Genomic DNA, 21,244 nt, shown 5'->3' with positions numbered 1-21,244 from the left:
AGAGTGCATCAGCTTTAAATTCTGACGGTTACTCAGCAGAGAGAGAAGAAGGCCTAACTCTTGTGATCAATATGATCCCATTTACCATTTGACCTGCAAACATGACCACCACATATGGATCCACAAGGTCCTTACTGTCGCCTACGAATGCTTTGGTAACATTGGCCATGATGCTGGAGTTCATCTTTGGGAGCCCCTCTGCTTTATAGATTCTCACATAAAATCTAGCCCAAGCTCTTTCAGATGGAAATCCTTTGGGAATTAAGAGGTTCCTACAAGAAAAAAAAAAAAGGTAATTTCCCTAAGACTGAATTCAGCTAGGCAAGATCAAATTATTCCAAAAATACATTCTACAAGTGGTTAAAATATTTTTCTTTCCAGTTTAGCCTGGTAAATACCATGTACCAGAGAAGAAAAGTGGGAAGGAATTGGGAATTTGGGATGTGCATTTGTTTCTCCACCTTAAACATTTTTCCAGTTACTGCTTGACAAATAGATGTCTACAAAGTGCTCCTGCTTAGAAATATTAAAACTGCTCCTAAACAATAGAATGACTGTATAGATAATGCAGTGCCATGTTCAACTCGTGTAACTTGCAATAGCATCTTTGCTGTATATGTATGTATGAATATATTCACATGCACATACATCTGATAGGAAACTAAGGAGTATCCTGTCCCCAAACCTTTTTTTTTTACTTCAGACTCCTGAACTCTGCTACAATCTGGCACATTCTGCAAACAAAAAGGTTGCTCATCAGAAATACTTAAAATAGCCCCTGGGTAAAGGCATTTCTGACAGGTATGATTTAGCACTTAGTAGGGTCTGGGAAGAGCAAACTCCATCAGAAGCAGGAAGCTGACTCTAACAGTCTCTTTAATTTGGTGGTGGAATTAAAGAACTCCCCTCCAGCAAATCAAACAGCTAAACACCCACAGGCATCTGCTAATCCCAGATCAGAAAGGCAAGGCATGTGTGCTATCAAAAGAGGAGCATGAGACAGTAGCTGGATTGTCTGGGGCACTTTGGGGATAGAAGCAAAGTAAAAGGATTGTTACAATACTTTTCAATCTGCTCTTCAGCATCGCTTATTTTCTGCGTGGCTTGTAATGTGTCTCCTTTCCCAGCAACACTGATATCACACTTCAGGTATCCTTTGGCTCCTGTTCTAATGTCAGCAGGGTCTGTGAGAAGGGCCCACTTATCACAAAACTGATGACCTGCAAAATACATGAGCTTAATCATCATGCAGGAAAGCTTTGGAGGCTCAGTTCTTAGAGATGCAGCCTACAAAAACACTTGGAGGGAAGCTTAACCATTAATCATGAGAACACTGCTGACAGGGTTTGCCCTTTCATGAGAATAGCATTGGAAACATTTGATTGAGAAGTATATTTACATGTGATAACAATGGTACAGGGTGACTGGAAGGCAAGGTTCCTGTAAAACAGAAAGATGATATCGATATGGCAATGTTGTGTTCAGCCTGTGTAACTAGCAGTAGGGGCTGTGCATGTCTATAGTACGTCTACATGATGAAGGGAGAGAAATCCGAGCAGAAACTCATTTTCATCAGGGGCTCAGAGAAGCAGTCAGAAATGCTGAGTGGGAACTGGCTGAAATTTAAGCCTGTCCAAGAAAATAACTAGGAAAAGCAGCTTTATTCAATGGGAGCAGTTTGAAGAGTGATTAGGGCAGGGGTAGGCAAAATACGGCCCATGGGCCAGATCCACCTCACCAACTGATTATATCTGGCCTGCAGGTGGGCAGCTGCCAACTCATGAGATCCCACTTGTGGGCAGCCAGTGGCTCTGGCTCTGGCTCTGGCTCTGGCTCTGGCTCTGGCCACCACATGGTGCTGGGTGGGGGTTAAGACTGTTTCCACTGTGCCAGGTATACGGGCAGGACTGCTTCTGCCCAGTGCTGATGTGGCAGCATCAGCTGTCAACCTGGATGGATGCTCCAATCCCCACCTGGGAACCTGCCAACTGCGCCCACAACTGATGCTGGCGGCTGCCTCCGCTGCACCAGGCGGGTGTTGGTGTAAGCTGCGGACAGGGCTGGTAGGTTCCAGTCAAGGTTGGGGATCGGGCCGTGCTATAGGTCTGGGGGTTGAGGGAAGAGAGAGAGGTGGGGGATCTGCGCATGCTGCAGCTTCGGGGAGGGTGAGAGGATTGGGGCTTGCTACAGCTCTGGGTGAGGAGGGGGGGAGAAAGAAAGAATGGGGATCATGGCATGCTACAGCTCCAGGGAAGAAGAGAGACAGAGAGAGAGAGAGAGATGTGGCCTTTGAGAGGACATCAAAACTCACTAAGCGGCTATCCAGCCAAAATAATTGCCTGCCCCTGGATTAGGGCTTAGTGTTGCCAACAGCAAAATCCTAGCTGGGAACTGAAAACAAGACACAAGCACTGCAGTTGATTCAGAAGCAAAGGGGTGGACAGGTGAAGAAGTGGAAAGCATCTGGAGAAGAGGCTGAAAGGTAGATCCACCAGAGGCTTTCAGTGCCAGATGCAGGAGTTGTTCTGGCCCTCTCCAAACCAGACCTTGTGTCCTGTTTAAACATGGCTTCTTTCAGTAGGGTTGTAGCAGGGTTTTCCTGATTGGCACAGACAGGCATCACCCCTTCTTGTTTGACTATGTCAAAGGAGTATGTGATAGAGGGAAGCCCCTGAGGCAATTCTGTAGAGTGTTTTTATACCATAGTGCAGTTAAAGGGATGATGGGATTTCTGTCTGTGCATGTATCTAAGAGTGAAATAAAGGGATTGCAGTCCTTGGGCCATCTGTCCTTTCCATTTGTCTCTCTCATTTACACTTACTCTTCTGTTTTCCTACAACTTCACAATACCAATGTGTTTATTTATAGCTTTACAAAACTGCCTCAGCAATTCCCTTCCCAGGTCAACTGGGGCCAGATGGTTCAGTGGCTACAATGGATAGCCTGCCATTGAAGAAACTTTGTTGCACTGCCGCTCTGCCAGACTTCCTATGTGACTTTGTTACAGGAAGTCTGTGGCAGAAGTCACAAGTAAAGATATTTAAGGCCAGAGCCATAAAGGTTTTTAGGCCTCTAACTGCCAGTGAAATCACTTGGATGTAGGTGCCTACAATCTTTCTACAGACTGAGAGGAGCTCAGATGGATAAATGTTTTCTGGTCAGAAATATATAGGTGCTATGAACATTTTTTCCAGGGTTGGTTGTTCTAGTTTCTAACTTCAAGAAGCACTGAACAGATCTAGAGCTGCTGATTCTCTCTTTGTTCTCTCTTTGTCTCTTCCTTCTGTCTTTCTTTCCTGTTTCCCTCTTCTCCTGCTTTTCAGTCTCTCTCTGCCCCTCTCCCAGACTCCTCTCTATTTCCCTCATTCTCTCCTGGGGGCACCCAGGGCTCAGCACCCACAAATGGGACCAGATTTCCAAAGAACTCCTCCCTTGAGTAACTGAAATAAGGGCCAGAAGTACCCATGAGCCTAGCATTCTGCAGCTCTCACAATAGCACTTATGGGTCAGATTTTCAAAAGATTTGTGATATGCAATGCTCCCCGCCTCTTCCCCCCCACAAGAAAACCCAAACAAACAAAAAAACCCCACCGAGGTACTACTCTGGAGCCTAGATAAGACAAGAATTCTTCTGAAAACTTGGCCCTTCACCTGTTAGGATCATAGGAGAGTAGCACTGAAAGGGATCTCATGAGGTCATCTAGTCCAGCCCCCTGCTCAAGGCAGGATCTTCCCTAACTAAATGATCCCAGTCAAGTGTCTGTCTAACCTGCTCTTGAAAATTTCCAAGAATGGAAATTCCACAACTTCTCTAGGTAGCCTCTTCCAAAGTTTGACCATCCTCATTACTCTGTGATGGTCCTAGAGAAAGACAGTCCAGAAACTGAATGAAACAAACAACTGAGAAAACCACGAATTTAACAAAAGTGAAAGAAAACAACACATCTCCTACCTGGCTGGTTATACACTGTCCCCAGGTCCACCTTAAAGGAACCAATTAGCAAGCTCCCAATCAGCTTGTTGTGCATAACCTGTTGAAGAAACGTATGTTACAGGGTAAGATCATCTTTCCTTACACCTTTCCCAATGGCGCAGGTAAAAAAAGAAACCACTGGAGGTCATATCTAGCCCCAGACAGACCTAGCCACTTTTGAGCCAGCCTACAAACATTCTTGATGTCACTTTAGATATATCTATTTAGAAACTGAAAAACCAGTGAAACTGTGTAGTTTCATTCTATATTGTAAACTAGATTACAACCTCCAATATGTATGCAGTTCTTAAACTGAAACTGCATAGATTGGAGCAATTAAATAAGCTCTGGCCAAACATACATATTTACACCAGTATAAATTCAGTTACATTAGTTGTTGTGTGTGATTGCTTTTAAAGCAAGAAATGCAATTCTGGTCTCACACCATGTGCTTACTTTGAAGGATGTAAAATGATACAGTGTGACCCTGACCACATCAAAAGCGACTACATAAAGCAAGAGTGAAGGGATGGGGCCCAGGTGGTATTTGATCCTTCCAGTCAAGGGTAAGGGCCCAGTGAATGGCAAACATATCCTAGAGCAGGGGCAGGCAAAATATGGCCTGCAAGCCAAATCTGGCCTGCCAGACTCATTCATTGGGCCCACAACACCCACCTACCAATTGTACCTCATCCAGCCCTTCCACCCATGAGCATAGAAGCAAGGCACCAACGTATACACACCATGCCAACCTACCCTGTTGCGCCTCACTCCCACCCTCATGGGTGGAAGGGCCTAGCCAGCAGCAGCTTCTGGGTGGGGCTGCTGCTGTCACTGCTGCAGCCCCAGAGGACCTGCTCGGCTTCCCTGGTGTCCTGCTCACTCCACGCAGCAGGTAGGGAAGTGAAGGGGCTGGAGTGGGGGCGGAGCTGCAACTAGGTGGGAGCACAGAGCTTGGGGCTGGGGCTGGTGGCAGCAAAGAGCCCATGCCCAGGGGGCTGGTGGCAGCGGAGAGCTCGGGTAGGCAGCATGTGGGTGTGAGATGGGGGGACCCCCCACACTCTGCCCATTGCACGCAGCCCCTGCAGGCAATGCAGCAGCAGCAGGAAGTGGGGGTACTTGGGGCAGTGGTACCCAGCACAGGTGCTGATGCCTGGTGGTGTGTAGTTCCGGCCAGCGCTGCACATCATGGCGTGGAGTACAGCCCCCACCAGGCTGTCTCTACCACTGGCACTCCTGGCTGTGTACATGAAGCCCCTGCACTCACGTGCCATTGGAGGGAAGCTCCACACACGGGAGCGAAGCTCCACACGCCGGAGCCGGATATCTGTACCACTCCCTGCTGCACAGGTCCTGGAGCTCCACTGGAAGTGGAGGGGAGTCCTGGCCCCTGCTTCCCCGCAGACTCCTGGGGCCTGAGCAGCAGGAAGCAGTGGCAGGGAGCTGGCTCCAGCACGGTGCGCAAGTGTGGGAGCTGCGCATGTGCAGTGGGAAGTGCTGGTGGTAGAGACAACCCAGAAGGGGCTGTACCCCTGCACACTTCGATGTGCAGGGCTGGCCGGAGCTGCACACCACTGGCCACCAGCGCCTGTGCTGGGCATGAGCCCTCAAGCACCCCTGCCTCTGCTGCTGTGCCATTGGGGGAGTATGGGGGGGTCCCCACCTTCCCTCACACCCCACAAATGCCACACACCCCCACACTGCCTCCACAATCCCCCACATATATACAACCCCCAACATATCCTATTGCCCCCCACACACAGCCACACCCCCTCACAAACTGCCCCCACACACATACCCCAGCATACACACACACCCACATACCAGTATACACATATGTACATACACACCCCCACACACACCCCAATCGCAGACCCCCACACAATATACAAGACTAAGAATTTATTTTTGAGTAATTACGCAATCACTTCTATATACAGTACGCAAATACAAATCATGACAAAAATATTTTTTGTCAAATTAAAATATATTATAATAGGTATTTGACTTTTATTGTGTGATTTGTTTTTTTTCTGGTTCTAAGATGGCAACCCACCCCCCCGCCTCCCAAAGGAGTATTTCTGGGAGGCAAGGGGAAGGATTTCCAGTGGCAAATGTCAGGGGTTATGGGTGAGACTTCCGGGCCCAAGATGATAGCCAGGGCAATGGTCAAGGGGCGGGGCTATCCATGCAGCCCTCAAAAGCTCATCAAACCTCCTTAAGTGGCCCTCCATCTAGAACAACTGCCCACCCTTGTCCTAGAAAGGACTGTAAATTTTATCTTGGTGGAACTGACCAAGATTACCTAACATGATCATGGCCCAGATTTAAACCTTGCCTGAAGTAGCATAACTTTGAGATACTCAGAGGGCACTTAGCATGGGTTAACAAGCTTTGATATGTGGATGCTTATGTTTTAAGTACCCTTAATATGGTCTAAATGTCATATGTAACTTCACCCTATATAACAGAAAAGCAGGGCATGCATAGATGGTGTTACCAGCAGGGCTTGGATACTTTGATGGTGGTTTTCCAGGAAGATGGACTGCTGGGAAGAAGCGGGGTCCACCAGACAAAGAGTGGAAAGTTAACCTAGGTTCACTGGGGGATGGAAGCAAAAGCCCAGAGGTAGGTAAAAAGCCTGGAGACCAGGATAAAAACTTAGTAAAAGAAAGCAATAATGGAAACCTTAGCAATGTTCTCAGGGCAATGACAGGACTGTCATATACTTAAAATGTTTATACACTAATGTGAGAAGTGTGGAGAACAAACAAACGGGAAGAATTGGAGGTCCTAGTACAATCACAGAACTATGATGTAACTGGGATTATAGAGACATGGTGGGATATATGGTGGAGTACTGCTGTACTCCAGTTCATATGACTGGAGTACAGCAGTAGATGGGTACAGCTTGTTCAGGTCAGATAGGCAGGGGGAAAAAGGAGGAGGTGCTGCCCTATATATAAAGGTGATATACATGTGTTCAGAGGTGCAATATGAAGTGGAAGGTAGGCATACTGAAACCTCTGAGCAAAGGTCAGGGGGGAAGCAGCAGGAGGAATGTAATGGTAGGTGTCTCCTGCAGGCCTCCAAACCAAGAGTAGGTTTGATGCCTTCTTCATACAAGAGATGGAAGCTTCCAACTCACAGGACTTGGTCGATGGGAGGACTTTAATTATTGTGGCATCTGTTGAGAGGGAAACACAGCAGTGCAAAAGCAGTCCAGCAAATTCCTGGAGTGTGCTGGGGATACCATTTTAATTCAGATAAGAGAGGCTAACAAGGGGGGAAACACTTCTCAACTTACTGCTCACAAACAGGGAGGAATTCATAGATTCATAGATGTTAGGGTTGGAAGGGACCTCAATAGATCATCGAGTCTGACCCCCTGCATAGGCAGGAAAGGGTGCTGGGTTTAGATGACCCCAGCTAGATGCCTATCTAACCTCCTCTTGAAGACCCCCAGGGTAGGGGGGAATTGGTTGAGAATGTCTAGATAGAAGGTAACTTGGGTGACGATGACCACAAAACGATAGGGTTCAAGGTCCTAAGGGGCAGAAGGAAGGAGAACACCAGAATAAGGGCACCAGACTTCAGAAAAGCAAACTTAAACTCAGGAACCTGGTAAACAGTATCTCTTGGGATGCAAGTCTGAGGAGGAAAGGAGTCTCGGAGAGCTGGCTGTACTTTTAGGAGGCTCTTTTAAGGGTGCAGGAACAGACTATCCCCATGAGGCAGAAGAATAGGATGTGTAATAGGAGATCAGCCTGGCTAGACAATGATAACTTCAAGGAGCTGAAACTTAAAAAGGAATCCTATAAAAAGTGGGAACTTGGTCATAGTCCTAGGGAAGAGCATGAGAGTATTGTCTAGGCATGCAAGGAGCAAATTAAGAAAGCACATGGCCTTGGAGGCAAAACTTATGAGGAAAGTCTTGCCTCCAAGAACTACCATTATTTAGCCTGCAGAAGAGAAGATTGAGGGGGGATTTGATAGCAGTCTTTAAATACCTCGAAGGGTAATTATAGAAAGGATAGAGATGGGCTTTTCTCTGTTGCTGTAGCGGACAAGACTAGGAGCAATGGCCTAAAACTGCAGCAGGGAAAATTTAGGCTGGAGTTTCTGAGGAACCTTTTGGCTATGAGAGTGTTCAGACATTGGAACAAGCTACCTAAATTAATTGTGGCATCCATGCTCAGAAACTTTCAAAAGTAGGTTCGACAGACATTTGTCTGTGATGCTTTAGGGAGGGATGATCCTGCCTTGAGCCAGGATGACCTTGTGAGATGACCTTGTGAGGTCCCTTTCAGCCATGCTTTCCTATGAACCTATGATATAAGTTTTGGATAAACATCTGCAACTTCAGGCGACAAGCCAATGTAGCTCAATAGAAACCTGAGGATATAATTCTAACCCAATTTCTCTGTTTCCCAAACTCCAAAACCAATTTAAACACACTCATATTTTTGGCATTCATGGGTACTAGGTGTATTTTCTAAGCATCGTTACACCTATTTATGTGAAACACCTGAGGATGGAATTTATCTTGTGAAGAGAATGGGAGTGAGATCTACAGTTTCTATTCGTTTGAAATATGCCACTGTCATAAGAAATGTCGCAATGGCTGTCTTCCCTTCTGGATAGTCTTATTCTTTGACACAATTAGGTTATCTATTTCAAATGGTCCTCTTTGCTTCATGGATTTACTGCCTTCCCCTTCCCGTGCCCTTTTTTAAGTGACTATTCTCATTTACAGGATCAAGTTATACAAAAGTAATTTTGACACCAAACGTTACCTGGCATTTAACTGCAGCAGTAAATGCTTCCATCCCAGATCTGAGATAGCGCTTTATGCCTGAAAGTTTCTCTCTCATCTCTCCCAGCTACACAGTTGATCCAATAAAAAATACCATCAAACAAATCTTGTTTTTGGCACATTTCTTGAACCCTCATGGCTACAACAGCACTAATTGGAAACTGAGACATTCTTTACAACATTTTAAAGTGCTTCTTCATGCATGTAACATATGTACTTACATACCACATTGCAAACACCCATTTTCCCCAAAAATCATCCCTCCAGAACTGGGGTGTTTGTCTTTAGAGAGGAAGCCAATTTTTGACACTGGAATGGAGGAATGGAAGCATGGAAACACTGTAAAATGGCTTCTGTGCTTCTCCCCCTGCCAGCCACAAGGATGGAGGGGGTGGAGTTCACCCTCCTGGGACACAGCTTCAGTGTTAACCCTTTCACAACTGCTGCAGAATTAGCAGTAGCTTGTCACTGAGCAGCCAACAGGTACTGCCAATTTGCCAGTGTCTGTGAGATAGTTAACACGTTAGCTTTTGCCTGAGCAGAGCCAGCTGGATTCAGCCATGCAGTCAGCATCCCCTGCAGTTAGAGTTCAGCCAGAACTCTGGAAAAACTCTTTTTTTCTTCATTCTGCCTTCCCAGAACAAGGTGTATATCTTATTTTGGGGTGTGTGGTATGTGAGATAATACAGTAATCTACCACTTAGGAATCCACTGCTGGCAGGCAGAGAGGAGCAACTCCTTTAGACCCATACGGCTTTCCCAACTACATGAAACTATCTTTGACAAAACAATCATGCGTATCTACTATCTGAAGTTAGTTCATTTCAGTATTTCAAACAAGGCTGTTCTGAGGTGTTACATATTCTTTGAGAAGTTACCAGTAGCAGAGTGCTGAACAGACTTACACTGCCTTTCCATTTCCTCCTGAATAAGGATCAATACTTGAGACTCAACGCGGTCTTAGCACTGGGATTGCTGAAGCATAAGGAGGCTAAACATTTCAAATTAAAGCTTGGTTTTTGCATCTGAGAAACTGAGATAAACCAAAAGTTTTAGATGAGTGAACTGAGACAGCATGGCATGAAGGTTGAAAAATTGAAGGCCGAAGAAAATGGATGGCTCTGCTAATTAGAAGGTAAAATTCATCTTCAACAAATGAACAAATGATTAGTTTGATGCCATCTTCAAATCTCAACTCAAAGTGACATACTTTTTACCATCAACTTTCAAGACGCCATCCAAGAAAATTCACACGACATCTTCCTCATGGGTTGTTTCAAAGTCTCTTCATGCCATTACCAGGTGCCAGTTTTCTTTTTCTCTGCTTCACCTCAATACAGTATTTTCATAGATTTCATAGATTTCATAGACATTAGGGCTGGAAGGGACCTTGGAAGATCATCGAGTCCAGCCCCCTGCCCCAGGGGCAGGAAGTCAGCTGGGGTCATAGGATCCCAGCAAGATAAACATCCGATTTTCTCTTGAAGGCATTCAAAGTAGGTGCTTGAACCACCTCCAGTGGCAGGCTATTCCAGACCTTGGGGCTTGGACAGTAAAGAAAGTCTTCCTTATGTCCAGCCTGAAACAGTCTTGCAGGAGTTTATAACTGTTTGACCTTGTCATCCCTTGGGGCACTCTGGTAAAAAAACTTTCCCCCAGATCCTGGTGGACATCCCTTATAAACTTATAGGTGGTCACCAGATCGCCCCTGAGCCTGCACTTTTCCAGGCTGAAGAGTCCCATAGCTCTCAGCCTCTCGTCATACGGTCTGTTTTCCTAACCTCTGATCATGCTTGTGGCTCTTTTCTGGACTCTCTGGTAAAAAAAATATTATTTTACCTTATAATATCACTGGCACTTAAAATTGATTTTCATTTTAATAATGTCTCTGAGAGGAATCTCTTTGGCCATGGACCAAAGCACATGATCTTCCTTTAACAAAATATTGTTAAAACTTCCCATCATACTTACAGAAATGTTGATGATTTTGTCAAACAAATGCACTTGAGGTCCAACAAAGTCAAACACAAAATACTGTGGAAAAACAAAATTACAGATCAGTATTGCAATTATGTTGTCTTCAACAAGCACTATGTGGATTGCTGTTTGATGACAGGGGCAACTCTAAGATACTTCCTCATGTCCCTCTGACTGGCTGTTTTAAAATATATGTTAAATTTAAGAGCTCTAAATATAAAAGGTGGAGCAAGAAAGGAGAGGTTACACTAGGAAGTCTAAAGGACTAACGTGTTTTAAGAACTATTTTTGTTAGACTTATGGTGCTTGCAAACATAAGTATAAGGAGGGATTTTAGATGCAGGGTGGATGATATGGATTGGACGCTAGTTTAGAAAGAATTCACTGAGCTTCTTTTTTTAAATGTTAGACATGGAAAGGTAAACTATGAATAGGACATGGAGATTAGTACCTTTCACATACTAGAATGCAAGGAACATGAAAAAAAGAGAGGTTGAGAGATGCAGGACAGAGGAGGGCTTTCTAAAAGACTTCATTCATTGGAGCGATTCAGCTGTTCTGCCCTAACTTATCTCCTGTCAATCTAATATGAACAATCACCACTTTGCCACTATTGCAAATAGCTCACAGTAAAAGGACATACTTCATTGTAAAATGGGGCATTTGTGCCTTCTTTGACTGTCGTTTGCTTCTTTTCATCCCCAATCTCCATGATCACCACTGGGTCGATATTTTCACCAACCAGTTGCCGGGCCTCAATGATGGTTATGGCAATCTAAAGAGCACAAACACAACATATACACTGCAACTCAGTCTCAGATTCAGAAATGGGGGGTTAAAAATGTGGGCATTGCTTTGGACTCACCTGGTAATTCTGATGCTTTGCCTCCCCTTCCTGAAGTTTGTGTACCAGTTTTGCTCTGTTCGAGAGATGGAACAGAATATTATGCATTGCCTTCAAGAACATGGAAATCTTAGTTCTTTAACATGTGCTCAAGAGATGTTTTTTCCTTGAAATGACTTGTTCGGTGGCTCTTTTTGAGATCTGCTTTTTTGTTTTATATCACTGGCAATCACTTTAACGTAATTGCTGGGACTTTTCATGGGGACAGCAATACTAATACTAAATCTCACAAAGAGAGCTTTCTCTTTTGATGGGGGGCACTGAAGATGTCAGTCTGATTTTCATCCAGTTAATTTTTCCATGGACTTTTGAGACTGGAAAGGTCAGTTATAATTATTTAACTTTAACCTTCTTCATTCACAGCCATTACATTTCTAACTATATACAACACCCTCTCAGTCAAATATGATATATGTGAAATAACTTTGCTCACATATTTTGCATAGTTGGACATTAGGTATAGGATCCACATGCCAGGGAGAGAATTTCTGTTGACTACAGTGGAAAATAGACTCAGTTTTTTCCTCCTATGATCAGCATCTCTGGACAATCCTGTTCTCCCTAACTCAGTTTCATTAGTTGCCTAAACCTGGTCCTGCTCTCCCTCAATCTTTCTCTGCACTGACTTGCCTATTCTGAAAATCTGAGCTTGTTATATTTTTTTACAAAAACATCTTGCTCTACAAGGTAGAAGTACAGTAGTTGGGAGGTCAGTGCTGTCAGGAGACAGAATTTGTGTCATGGAGCATGTGGCCAACAGCAATGCCATCTCCAAGACATGATGTGGAATCTTTGGAGCAATCTTTGGAAATGTTGTCCTGTACCTTTTAGTCAGAGGGCCTGAGGGTGCAAAGCCACTAGAAGATGAAGCATCATGCATCGAATCTCCATCTCCTTCTTGTCCACGCGGTGCCTCATGGTGAAGACTATCACTTTCCTCATGGTCACCTGATTAACAAAATAATTCCGAAAGCTGACAGGGAATGTCTAAGCTCTTCATGTATGAAACTTAATAGTGATTAGAGTAAGGTTTCCAGTATGGAATATATCTTATCAATGCTAACTTGGAAACCACTTTTCTCCTGCCTCCTTTGCAGTTACAATCAACTGAAGCCTTTATGCTAACAACTCGTCAGTACAAACTAAAAAGACCTGGCACTGCATCATTTGACATCAGCCCTGAAACTCATTGTGCCCAGAACCCAAATTCCTTGCTTTTGGTGTCCCACTGAAGAGCTTTTGTGAGAAAGTATTTATGGTATGAAAGGGTCAGTTCTGTGTGGGGGAAAGTTGACATTTTTAATGACTTTGGAGGATTTTTATACAGATATTTTTTATTCTGCAAAAGAGGGAGGAGGGCCAGGGAAATCTCTAAAAATTATAATTCAGTCATATTTGAAGGGTGTCCCAAAACTGGCACTGAACATTTGACATCCAAAAAATGAGGGTCCACTTTTAATAATACCTGCTTTAAACTCTCTGGGTCTCCATACCTTCTCTCTATAAGGGATAACACTTCTCTGCCTCACTGGAAAGTGGTGGAGCTCCAGCCAGTAAAGCCTCATAAGGCACTCTGAGACTGTGCTGATGCAAGCCAAAGAAGACTCAATAAAGAAGCACTGATGGCTAAAAAATGGTATTTAGAAGCTTGCTTTTCAGAATTGGCTTGTAGGTAAAGTAGATATTATATTAGAACAATGGTCCAGAGGGAATGGCAAGGGTTAATTGATTTCTAAAGGCCTGTTTGTGACAAAGATTCCTTCAAGGCCCACTGAGTCTGATGAAAGAAGACACACAGGCTAGGAATTGTAGACATGAACAGTGTGCCCAAATAGAGATAAGGGACTCTGCAGATTGGCACCAGGTCACAGCACCCACTCCAGAGCCCTTGAGATTTCTGGTTTTGGTAGATGCACCAAATTAAGAGAAACCGGTAAATAACCAAATTAGGATGTGTGCATGTGATGGGTTTGTGAAATGGGAATACACTGACAGGACAGAACGTGGACAGTATGACAACCACAGAGAAACCAATCAACAATACAGGAGATGAAGAGTCATCAGAGGGGAGAAAGAATACAAAAGTGGGGATTTCAGAGCAGCAAAGGGTCCGCAAGAGGGGAACCTTAGGCCACCATGGACAGAGAGCACACCACCAGCCTGTCTTAGCCACTCCACTGAGAAGGGTGGGCCTTGGGCTTTGACCTCCAGGCTGCTGACATCTGATACTCAAGACAGAACCTCAGGGTGACGCTCACATACTGGCCAGACATGCATTACCTCTGTAACAGCTCTAGGACTGGTAGATATAGAATTGTTTGCATTTTTCTTCTGTGCTATCACTGTGTATCAAGAAAATTTGCCTTTTATCAAATGGAGAGGTTGTGATTGGGTCTGAGAGTTTGGGTCCACCCAGAACAAGGTATCTGGGTCATAAATCCAGTGTCAACAAGCACATGGATAGGAAGTCACTTCTACTTCACAAACCCTAGAATAATTCTGACGGAAGCTGAAGGCTGCAGCTTCAGCAGCATAAATTGGCATGATTTCATTTGTAATGAGGGCCCATAATGTCTCACTATATGCTTTGCTGGTATTCTGTTTCCTGAGTGTCACAGTCCCATGATTGCAGCCAATATCCTATTGACTCTCTAGAGAATGATATTTGATGACTATCCTGTGAAGCCTAACATTGTTTACTTTCTAGGTGGAACCAGTCAGAAATTCGATTCCAGCAGAAAATGGCCATGTGACAGAAATATATTGTATCTGGAGCAATCTCCCGTGTTTCAATTTATCCATACAATATTTTTGTAATGCTTTTCCTTTAAAATCACAAATTTCTATCATCTGAGTAGATATTTTTGGTACCTTTTCCCCCAGTTGCTCTGGACTCTTTGCTTATTACTAATCAAGAAGAGCTATCACCTGGTGGGAATTCCATAACAGAAAATGAAAATTGTACAGAATGAAACATACTTCTTCAGTGTACTCTTTCCATGCTAGATCTTGTGTGCTCCAGTAGGAGACAAAATTCTCAATCAAAGCTAGGGCAGCAAGAGATTTACGTATCTCTTGTAGTCCAGGTGTTTACTAGGCAAGACATTAATAAAGTGTGTGAAGATGACAAATAATGACAGCTATGTCGCAGAGATCATTCACACAACAGAATCTATTAAGTACTTGCCAAGACACAGGTAATTACATGGAAAAGTGCGGCAGACTTCGCTATTGGCAACAATATAATGCACTATAAAATCTGCAAGCAATTTGGAACATGATAGGTATTTCTGTGAAGCATAGCCATGGTTATGTGGAACCTCATAGCAGTCGCTGATAAAAAAGATTGCATCCTACTAAGTGAACCTGCTTTGATATCACACCTACTAGCAATATAACATTTTGACACATGGTTAACTACTTCTGTTTCTGTCTAATAGTGGGCTACAGCACATATATATTTCATCTAGCTCAGGACAACATTATAGCTCATGGATTGCACAAAGCAGATAATGGCCCATGTTCAAAAAGACCCAAGGGACTTCAAGGCATGATATCACAGCTAAGATTTATGAGATTCAATTTGTTCATCCTGCCTGAGATCCCCATTGTGGGAAAGATGTAAAAGAGATACTGGAATAGGAAATAGAAGCATTGGAGAAAGGCACCTAGGAAAATGTAAAGGCAAGTTTGGAAAAGAGGTGCAAGAGAAGGAGGAGAATAAGAAGCAGCGTGGGTCATGGATGTGTGATCCCTGTGTTAGATAAAGTTAAAACCACACACATATTTAGAGCTACTGAACTCTATCGGAGGCTTCCAGAAACCACAAAAAGTGGCTTCACACTTTTGTCTTTGTTCCCGTGGTTTCCAACAGCACCAGAACTTCGGCAGGAATCACAGGCCTGTCTAGAATTCAAAATTACCTGGACCCTCCTTTATGTGCATCTAGAAGAGATAAGGCATTCCCACATCCGTTGTCTTTTTAAAGAAAGAACTGGTCTGTTTCTATAACTTTACGCACAACTCGGATACATTATTCTGAACTCACAGGGTCTCTGAGTGGCTTTCAATAACCCTATCAGAGTTCATAGTTAATAGGACTAAAAGGAATTTACTGCTTGCCTTTTCAATTACTAAACCAATTATTTCAAGGCACAATTCAAATGATTTCACAGTGAGGGTAGGGAAAATTATCACACCCTTGTCATCTATTCAAATCAGCTTTAATATTGATTTACTAGGCCTTACCCAGTGCACCCTTGTTTGCTATAGTTAACCCTGTCTCGTCTTTCTTTTTCTTCTTCAGTTTTATACCAGCAAACAGCCCCTTTCTGAAAAGGAAAAAGGAAAAGAAATTAAAGGAATATCATCTTCAATTTGACATTGTTTTATTTAACCACCTATTGAAAAGAGAGCTTTAACTTCCAAGAAAGGTTGTTTATATTCCAATTTTTTCCTCTTCATAAAAAGTAATAAAAGCAAATCAGGAAACTTTCCTATTGTGTTTTCTTGCTTTTTTTTTTTAATTTTGGAATGTGAAGAGGCATTTATTTATTGATTAGAAAGAGCTTTAACCTGATTTCAAGCAGCTCAAACTGTAAAAGGTAAAAAAAAGGAAACCCAAGCCAAACGGATCATTCTGTTGATTTCCCACACAATGTAATTACTGAGCCTGTGATGAGGTCAAAGATAATATTTTACCAGTTTAAAAGCTCTTGGCAGATTACAGGGTTCAAGTAAAAAAACAGCTTTGCACTGAATTAAGATAAAGCTAAATGCTCTTTTTAGGCAACCCAAACTGCAACTCCCATGTGTCACTGTAGGAGAGTTTGAGAACTGAACTACTTCATTTAACTTGAATCAAAATGTTTAATTTGGCTTTAAGTGATATAATCACTTTCTTTAATCTTTTCTCTTTCAATTTAGTACATTTAAAACTGAAAAAAAAAATGCAATTCCAAGAGTTACAAATTGCCTTTAAATATATTTTTTAAATATTTCCTTGTTTACAAAATGAAATGTTTCATGAAAAAAGTGTTGAAACCAAATGTCTTGACATTTTAAAAAATATCCTTACCCCTGTTTTTTAGCCAAAGTTACTCACTAAATTCAACCCAAATTAATAAATACTGTTGCCCACCACAACCCCGCTCCCAGAGCGCGCACAGCAACTCTGGGTGTGTGGGTATCATACTGAAGTTTTTCCGTAAGGAAAACAGAGAAGTCACAAATGACAAAAAAAAAATCCATAACCCCAAAAGTCACCATCAATAATTTCCATTTTCATTCCATCCAGGAAGAGCACACACCAACTGTTGAAACTTCCTTAGCCTGACGAAGGGTTTTTGAACTCGAAAGCTTACTTAATAACTATTCTCCAACTATTTGGGTTGGTCTAATAAAAGATATCAAATTCACCCAAGGAACCTTGTCTACCATCAATAATAGGTATTTACATGATTCAGAGGGGATAATGAGACTGTTATCTTAAGCTATCTTGAACAGCAACACTAGTTTGGTCTTTCATGATATATAAACACAACACAGTAGCAAATTAATACAGTATTTTTCACTGACTTAAACGCACAGAATTTATGAGCTGCTGTTGAAATACTGTTGCTGTTGAATTTTTTTTCTTCTGGAAAGTACATGGTCCCAATCAATTCAGGTGAACAAGCAGCCATTTACGAAGTAAAAGGAACAGATAGCAATCTGTGCTCTAATATCTAAACATGCATTTCCTGGAGCCTACAAGTGCGGACAGTTATGAAGAAAATGTTACTGAAAACTGAAAAGGCTGGCTGGTAAAGTTTAAATGTCCAGTATCAACCACAGCAGGGATCTCAGTAGTTTTACAATGTATTAAGAAGGAACCAGAAATGTAATATTCCTTCCATGTGAACCTAAAGGGAGCATCTACACGTGCACATTTAGTGCACATTAGCCCAACTTAAGGTGCATTAAGGACATGCATCTACATGTCTGCACCTTTAATGCACCTTAAAAATGGTGAATTTAAGCTAATTGCACCTAAATTTGATACCTGCCTTGGTGTACGCTGCTCAGAGGCCTGGACAGGAGTGCCGGACTGTGAAAGAGCGAAACTGGCCCCATGTGCCCCCCTGGACAGCCTTCGCCTGTCCTGTCCCCTAGCCAGAGCTGCTCCTTGGCCACAGGTGAGTGTTGCAAAGGCCTGCAGCCTGCTGTGTCCCTTGCCCAGCCCTGAGATTCCCCCCAGGACTGCTGCTCTGCTCTCTATGGCAGCAGGGCCAGCACCTGCTCCCTGCTGCTCCTCACCCCCAGCTCTTTCTCTTTGCAGGCACTGTGGTGAAGCACCTCTGCTGCGTGACTCCCTGTCCCTGGCCATGCCCCTGTCCAGGGTGCTACTGGCAGCTGTCCAGGGCCAGTATCTCAGGGATAGCTACACTGGGACCCAGAGAGCTGGTGAGGGGAGCACATCCAGCACACTGTCCTCATCAAGCCCCGGCCCTGCCCACATGCCCATGCCCATCCTGCACACTTGGTCCCACCTGGACCTGGGAGGAGGTTCACACCCTCGTGGTGCTCTGGGGCAGGGCCAACATCCAGAGGCAGCTCTTGTGGGGCAGGCACTCGAATGCCCACATTTATGAGGCCATATCAGGTGGGATGCATGTGTGAGGCCACTCTCGGTCAGTGTGGCAATGCTGCATGAAGGTCAAGGTCTTGTGGGCACAGTGGGTGGCCATGACTGTGTTCAATCGTCTGTCGGGTTGTGCCCCAAAGACCATGCCCTTCATGCAGGAGCTGAGCCACATTTTGGCATGCCAAGAGACAGACCACACTCCTGTGAGTGCCACCAGCAGGGGCAACCAGCCCTCGACTGCACTCCTCCCTGACACCACTGAAGGCAGACCTCGGGCCTTCAGTGTCCCATGCATTTTGGCCCCCTGGGAGCCAGGATACACCCCTGCAAGTGGCACCAGCAGGGACAGCCTACCCAAGCCCCTGCCCTGCCCTGAAACCTTGGGTGACATGTCACTGGAACAGAGGACCTCAGGCCTTCAGCCCTCCACCCCACCCACCTCCCCAGCTGCTGCATCCACTGGCAGCTCAGGGAGCCCTGCCCACAGCTGCCTCACCCTCATCCCAGCCACACACCAAACCATGAGGAGCGGCTGGCCATGTCACCACCGGCCACCAGCTCCTCCCCCGGAGGGCCCCTGGTTAGGTGATGACTTGCTGCACACTGCATCCTATGGACACCGGGTGCAGCCAGACACTGTCGCTGATGGGGAGTCCCATGCTGAGCCTCCAGCCTCACCAGCTGAGCCTCCAGTCCCTTCTCCTAGCCTCTGCTCACACTCTCTGCCTGTTCATGCAGGGGGCTGGACCTGATGATCCTTTAGGGTCCCTTGCAGCCCTATGTTTCTAAAATATGCAGCAGGGGCATGCTTGGAGAACAGCAACATCTTGGGGGAGGAGGGGGGCAGCCCATGGCACCTCCCTGGAGAGGTCCACTGTGGAGAGGGCGAGTGGGTACACATCCATCCCCTAGCCCCAGTTATCTAGGAGCCCCATATGTCCCAAGCCCAGGCGCTGTGTGCTCTACAGCAGCGCAGCAGAGTGGCTGGCCTGAAGTGAGACAGCAGGGGTATGGGATCTTGTGCTGCAGCATCAGCCACTGCTAGCAGCCTGGCCTGGCCTGGCCTGCCCTGGGAAGGGGGTGGGGAAGGCAGGCTGCCTACGGCCAGCACCCAGAAGCCCAGCGGCCCCAGGGGAACAAGCAGGGCCAGGGGGGTTGGCTGGTGGCCACCTGGGCCCAACCCTTCCCAAACAACTTACCATGGTCCCTGGGCACCCGTGCATGACCAACCTCTGATCTGAGGCCGGGCAGCACAGGACCTCTGGTGCAAAGCATGTTATCTCTGAAATGTTGCAAAGTCACACAAAAAGCTTCTGTCTCTTGCCTCTGCAGGGCCAATATCTGGACATGGGGAAGAGGCCAGAGGACCCTGTGGAAATGACACCTCAGGGTTGCTACCAGCTACCGCTGGAGCTGCACAGATGTGCTGGCTGTGCAAGTACACCAGGAACTGGATCCTCCTGTTCTAGCAGGTGGTGGCGGTAGTGGAAAACCAGAGAATGCAGGATCAGGCAGGGGAGCAGGTTAAGGAGCTGGCTTGGTGGCAGGAAGATATCACCCATGATACCACCCAGAAGGAGATATGGGACCAGGTGCAGCAGGAGCAGTGGGCCCAGCTGGAGGCCCTGGAACAGCACCATATTGAGCTGCTCCAGCAGCAATTGGCCAGCCAGGCCTGCCCAGTAGAGGCCACATCCATACCCCCCCACACCTGATCCCCAGCCTTCAGGGGCCCTGGGTCCTGGCCGCCAGCCCACACAAGCTCCCACCTGGGCCTCAGGGGAGGGCCCCCACCACCTCCCAGCCACAGGATCCCCTGGTGTCCACCACAGCCTGCCAACCCATGAGGGAACTGTCCACCATCAGGGTGCTGGCCACCTGCTTCCAAGCTCTGCACCCCAGGCACCCCACCCCACAGCTTCCCACTCCAGGACTCAGACAAAGACTGAAACTGTTGTATATAGTTTTCAGTTTGGGAAAAGGGTTTTTTTATTGTTGGTGGGTGGGAAGAGTGGCGGAGGGGCTCTGTGTTTTGCAGAGGGAGTGGAGAATGGCTCTGTTGCTTGAGGGAGGAGGTGGGCAGGGATGCAGATGTGGGGTGTGAGGGGAATAAAGATTTTCACTGAAAACATGTGCATGTCCTGTAGTGGTGCTAGGGGGTGGGCAAGGAGTTGGGGGGGTGTGGGCAGCAGGGCAGGCAGATGTTGGTGGGGATAACTAGGCATATCTCTATGTCCTGGTGCTCCAGGTGGGGCTGGAGGTGGCACAGCAGGTTTTCAAAGGTGGCCTGGGTCATCTGAAACATGTCGACTCACTGGTTGTTGTCCCATTCCTGCAGCACGACATGCAGCCACCAGTCCTGACTGTCACAGCAGGCCCAGAGGCAGCAGGGCTGGTGGGATAGGAGGGTGATGATGGTCCCAGTGGTGGTGTCCTGGAGCCTGTGGTCACTGTGGCTGGTGGCAGCACCTGCACAGGGGCCCCAGAAGGCCATTTATAAGACATCCAGCAGGTAGCTAGAGTGGGTGGGGAAGTCAGGTGGTTCAAAGTGACTGAATGCCAGGTACACAGAATAGCAGCGGGCAAGCAGGAGAGCTGCAGCAGCCCTGAGAAGTGGGGGACCCTGTCCCTGGGTCCCAGGGCCAGGAGCTAGGGCAGCCAGGGCTGGGAAGTGCAGCTGTAGCAGGAGTAGAGCTGGGATGTGCTGCCTGTGTCTGCCACGCTGCTGCTCTAACCAGGAAGCATCGGCTCAGAAGTCACAGTGCGGAGGGTATCCTTTTAAGATAGTTGCCAAGTGCTGGCAGCTGGCTCTGGCTTCAGCATGGCTACCAAGTACTTGCAGCCATATGGCCAGAGCTGTCCCTGTTGGCCACAGGGGCACATGGCAGGGCTGGAGTGGCTTGGGACTAAAGTTAGTCTCAAGTCTGAGCACATGTAGACAGGGGCAAT

The 21,244-nt window shown here is 45.8% G+C and overlaps 1 protein-coding gene and 1 pseudogene across 1 annotated transcript in view; one reads left to right on the top strand and one right to left on the bottom strand.

The window, feature by feature from the left end:
- Positions 1-17,354, bottom strand: part of FER1L6 (fer-1 like family member 6) — a 91,667-nt gene extending 74,313 nt beyond the window's left edge. The window contains exons 1-9 of the mRNA XM_006028470.1: positions 17,248-17,354; positions 15,919-16,001; positions 12,495-12,618; positions 11,632-11,686; positions 11,410-11,541; positions 10,761-10,823; positions 3,953-4,031; positions 1,064-1,220; positions 86-272 (exon numbers count right to left, since the gene is read on the bottom strand). Coding sequence (XP_006028532.1) covers positions 86-272; positions 1,064-1,220; positions 3,953-4,031; positions 10,761-10,823; positions 11,410-11,541; positions 11,632-11,686; positions 12,495-12,618; positions 15,919-16,001; positions 17,248-17,354 — 987 coding nt within the window. The remainder of the gene's footprint in view (positions 1-85; positions 273-1,063; positions 1,221-3,952; positions 4,032-10,760; positions 10,824-11,409; positions 11,542-11,631; positions 11,687-12,494; positions 12,619-15,918; positions 16,002-17,247) is intronic.
- An 82-nt stretch (positions 17,355-17,436) lies between these two features.
- On the top strand, positions 17,437-20,010 carry LOC112551053 (annotated as a pseudogene).
- The last annotated feature ends 1,234 nt before the right edge of the window (positions 20,011-21,244 follow it).

The sequence above is a fragment of the Alligator sinensis genome, unplaced genomic scaffold (genome assembly GCF_000455745.1).
Source record: "Alligator sinensis unplaced genomic scaffold, ASM45574v1 scaffold681_1, whole genome shotgun sequence".
Lineage (NCBI taxonomy): Eukaryota > Metazoa > Chordata > Crocodylia > Alligatoridae > Alligator > Alligator sinensis.
Note: the sequence above shows the minus strand (reverse complement) of the source record. Positions and strands in the feature narration are given on the sequence as shown.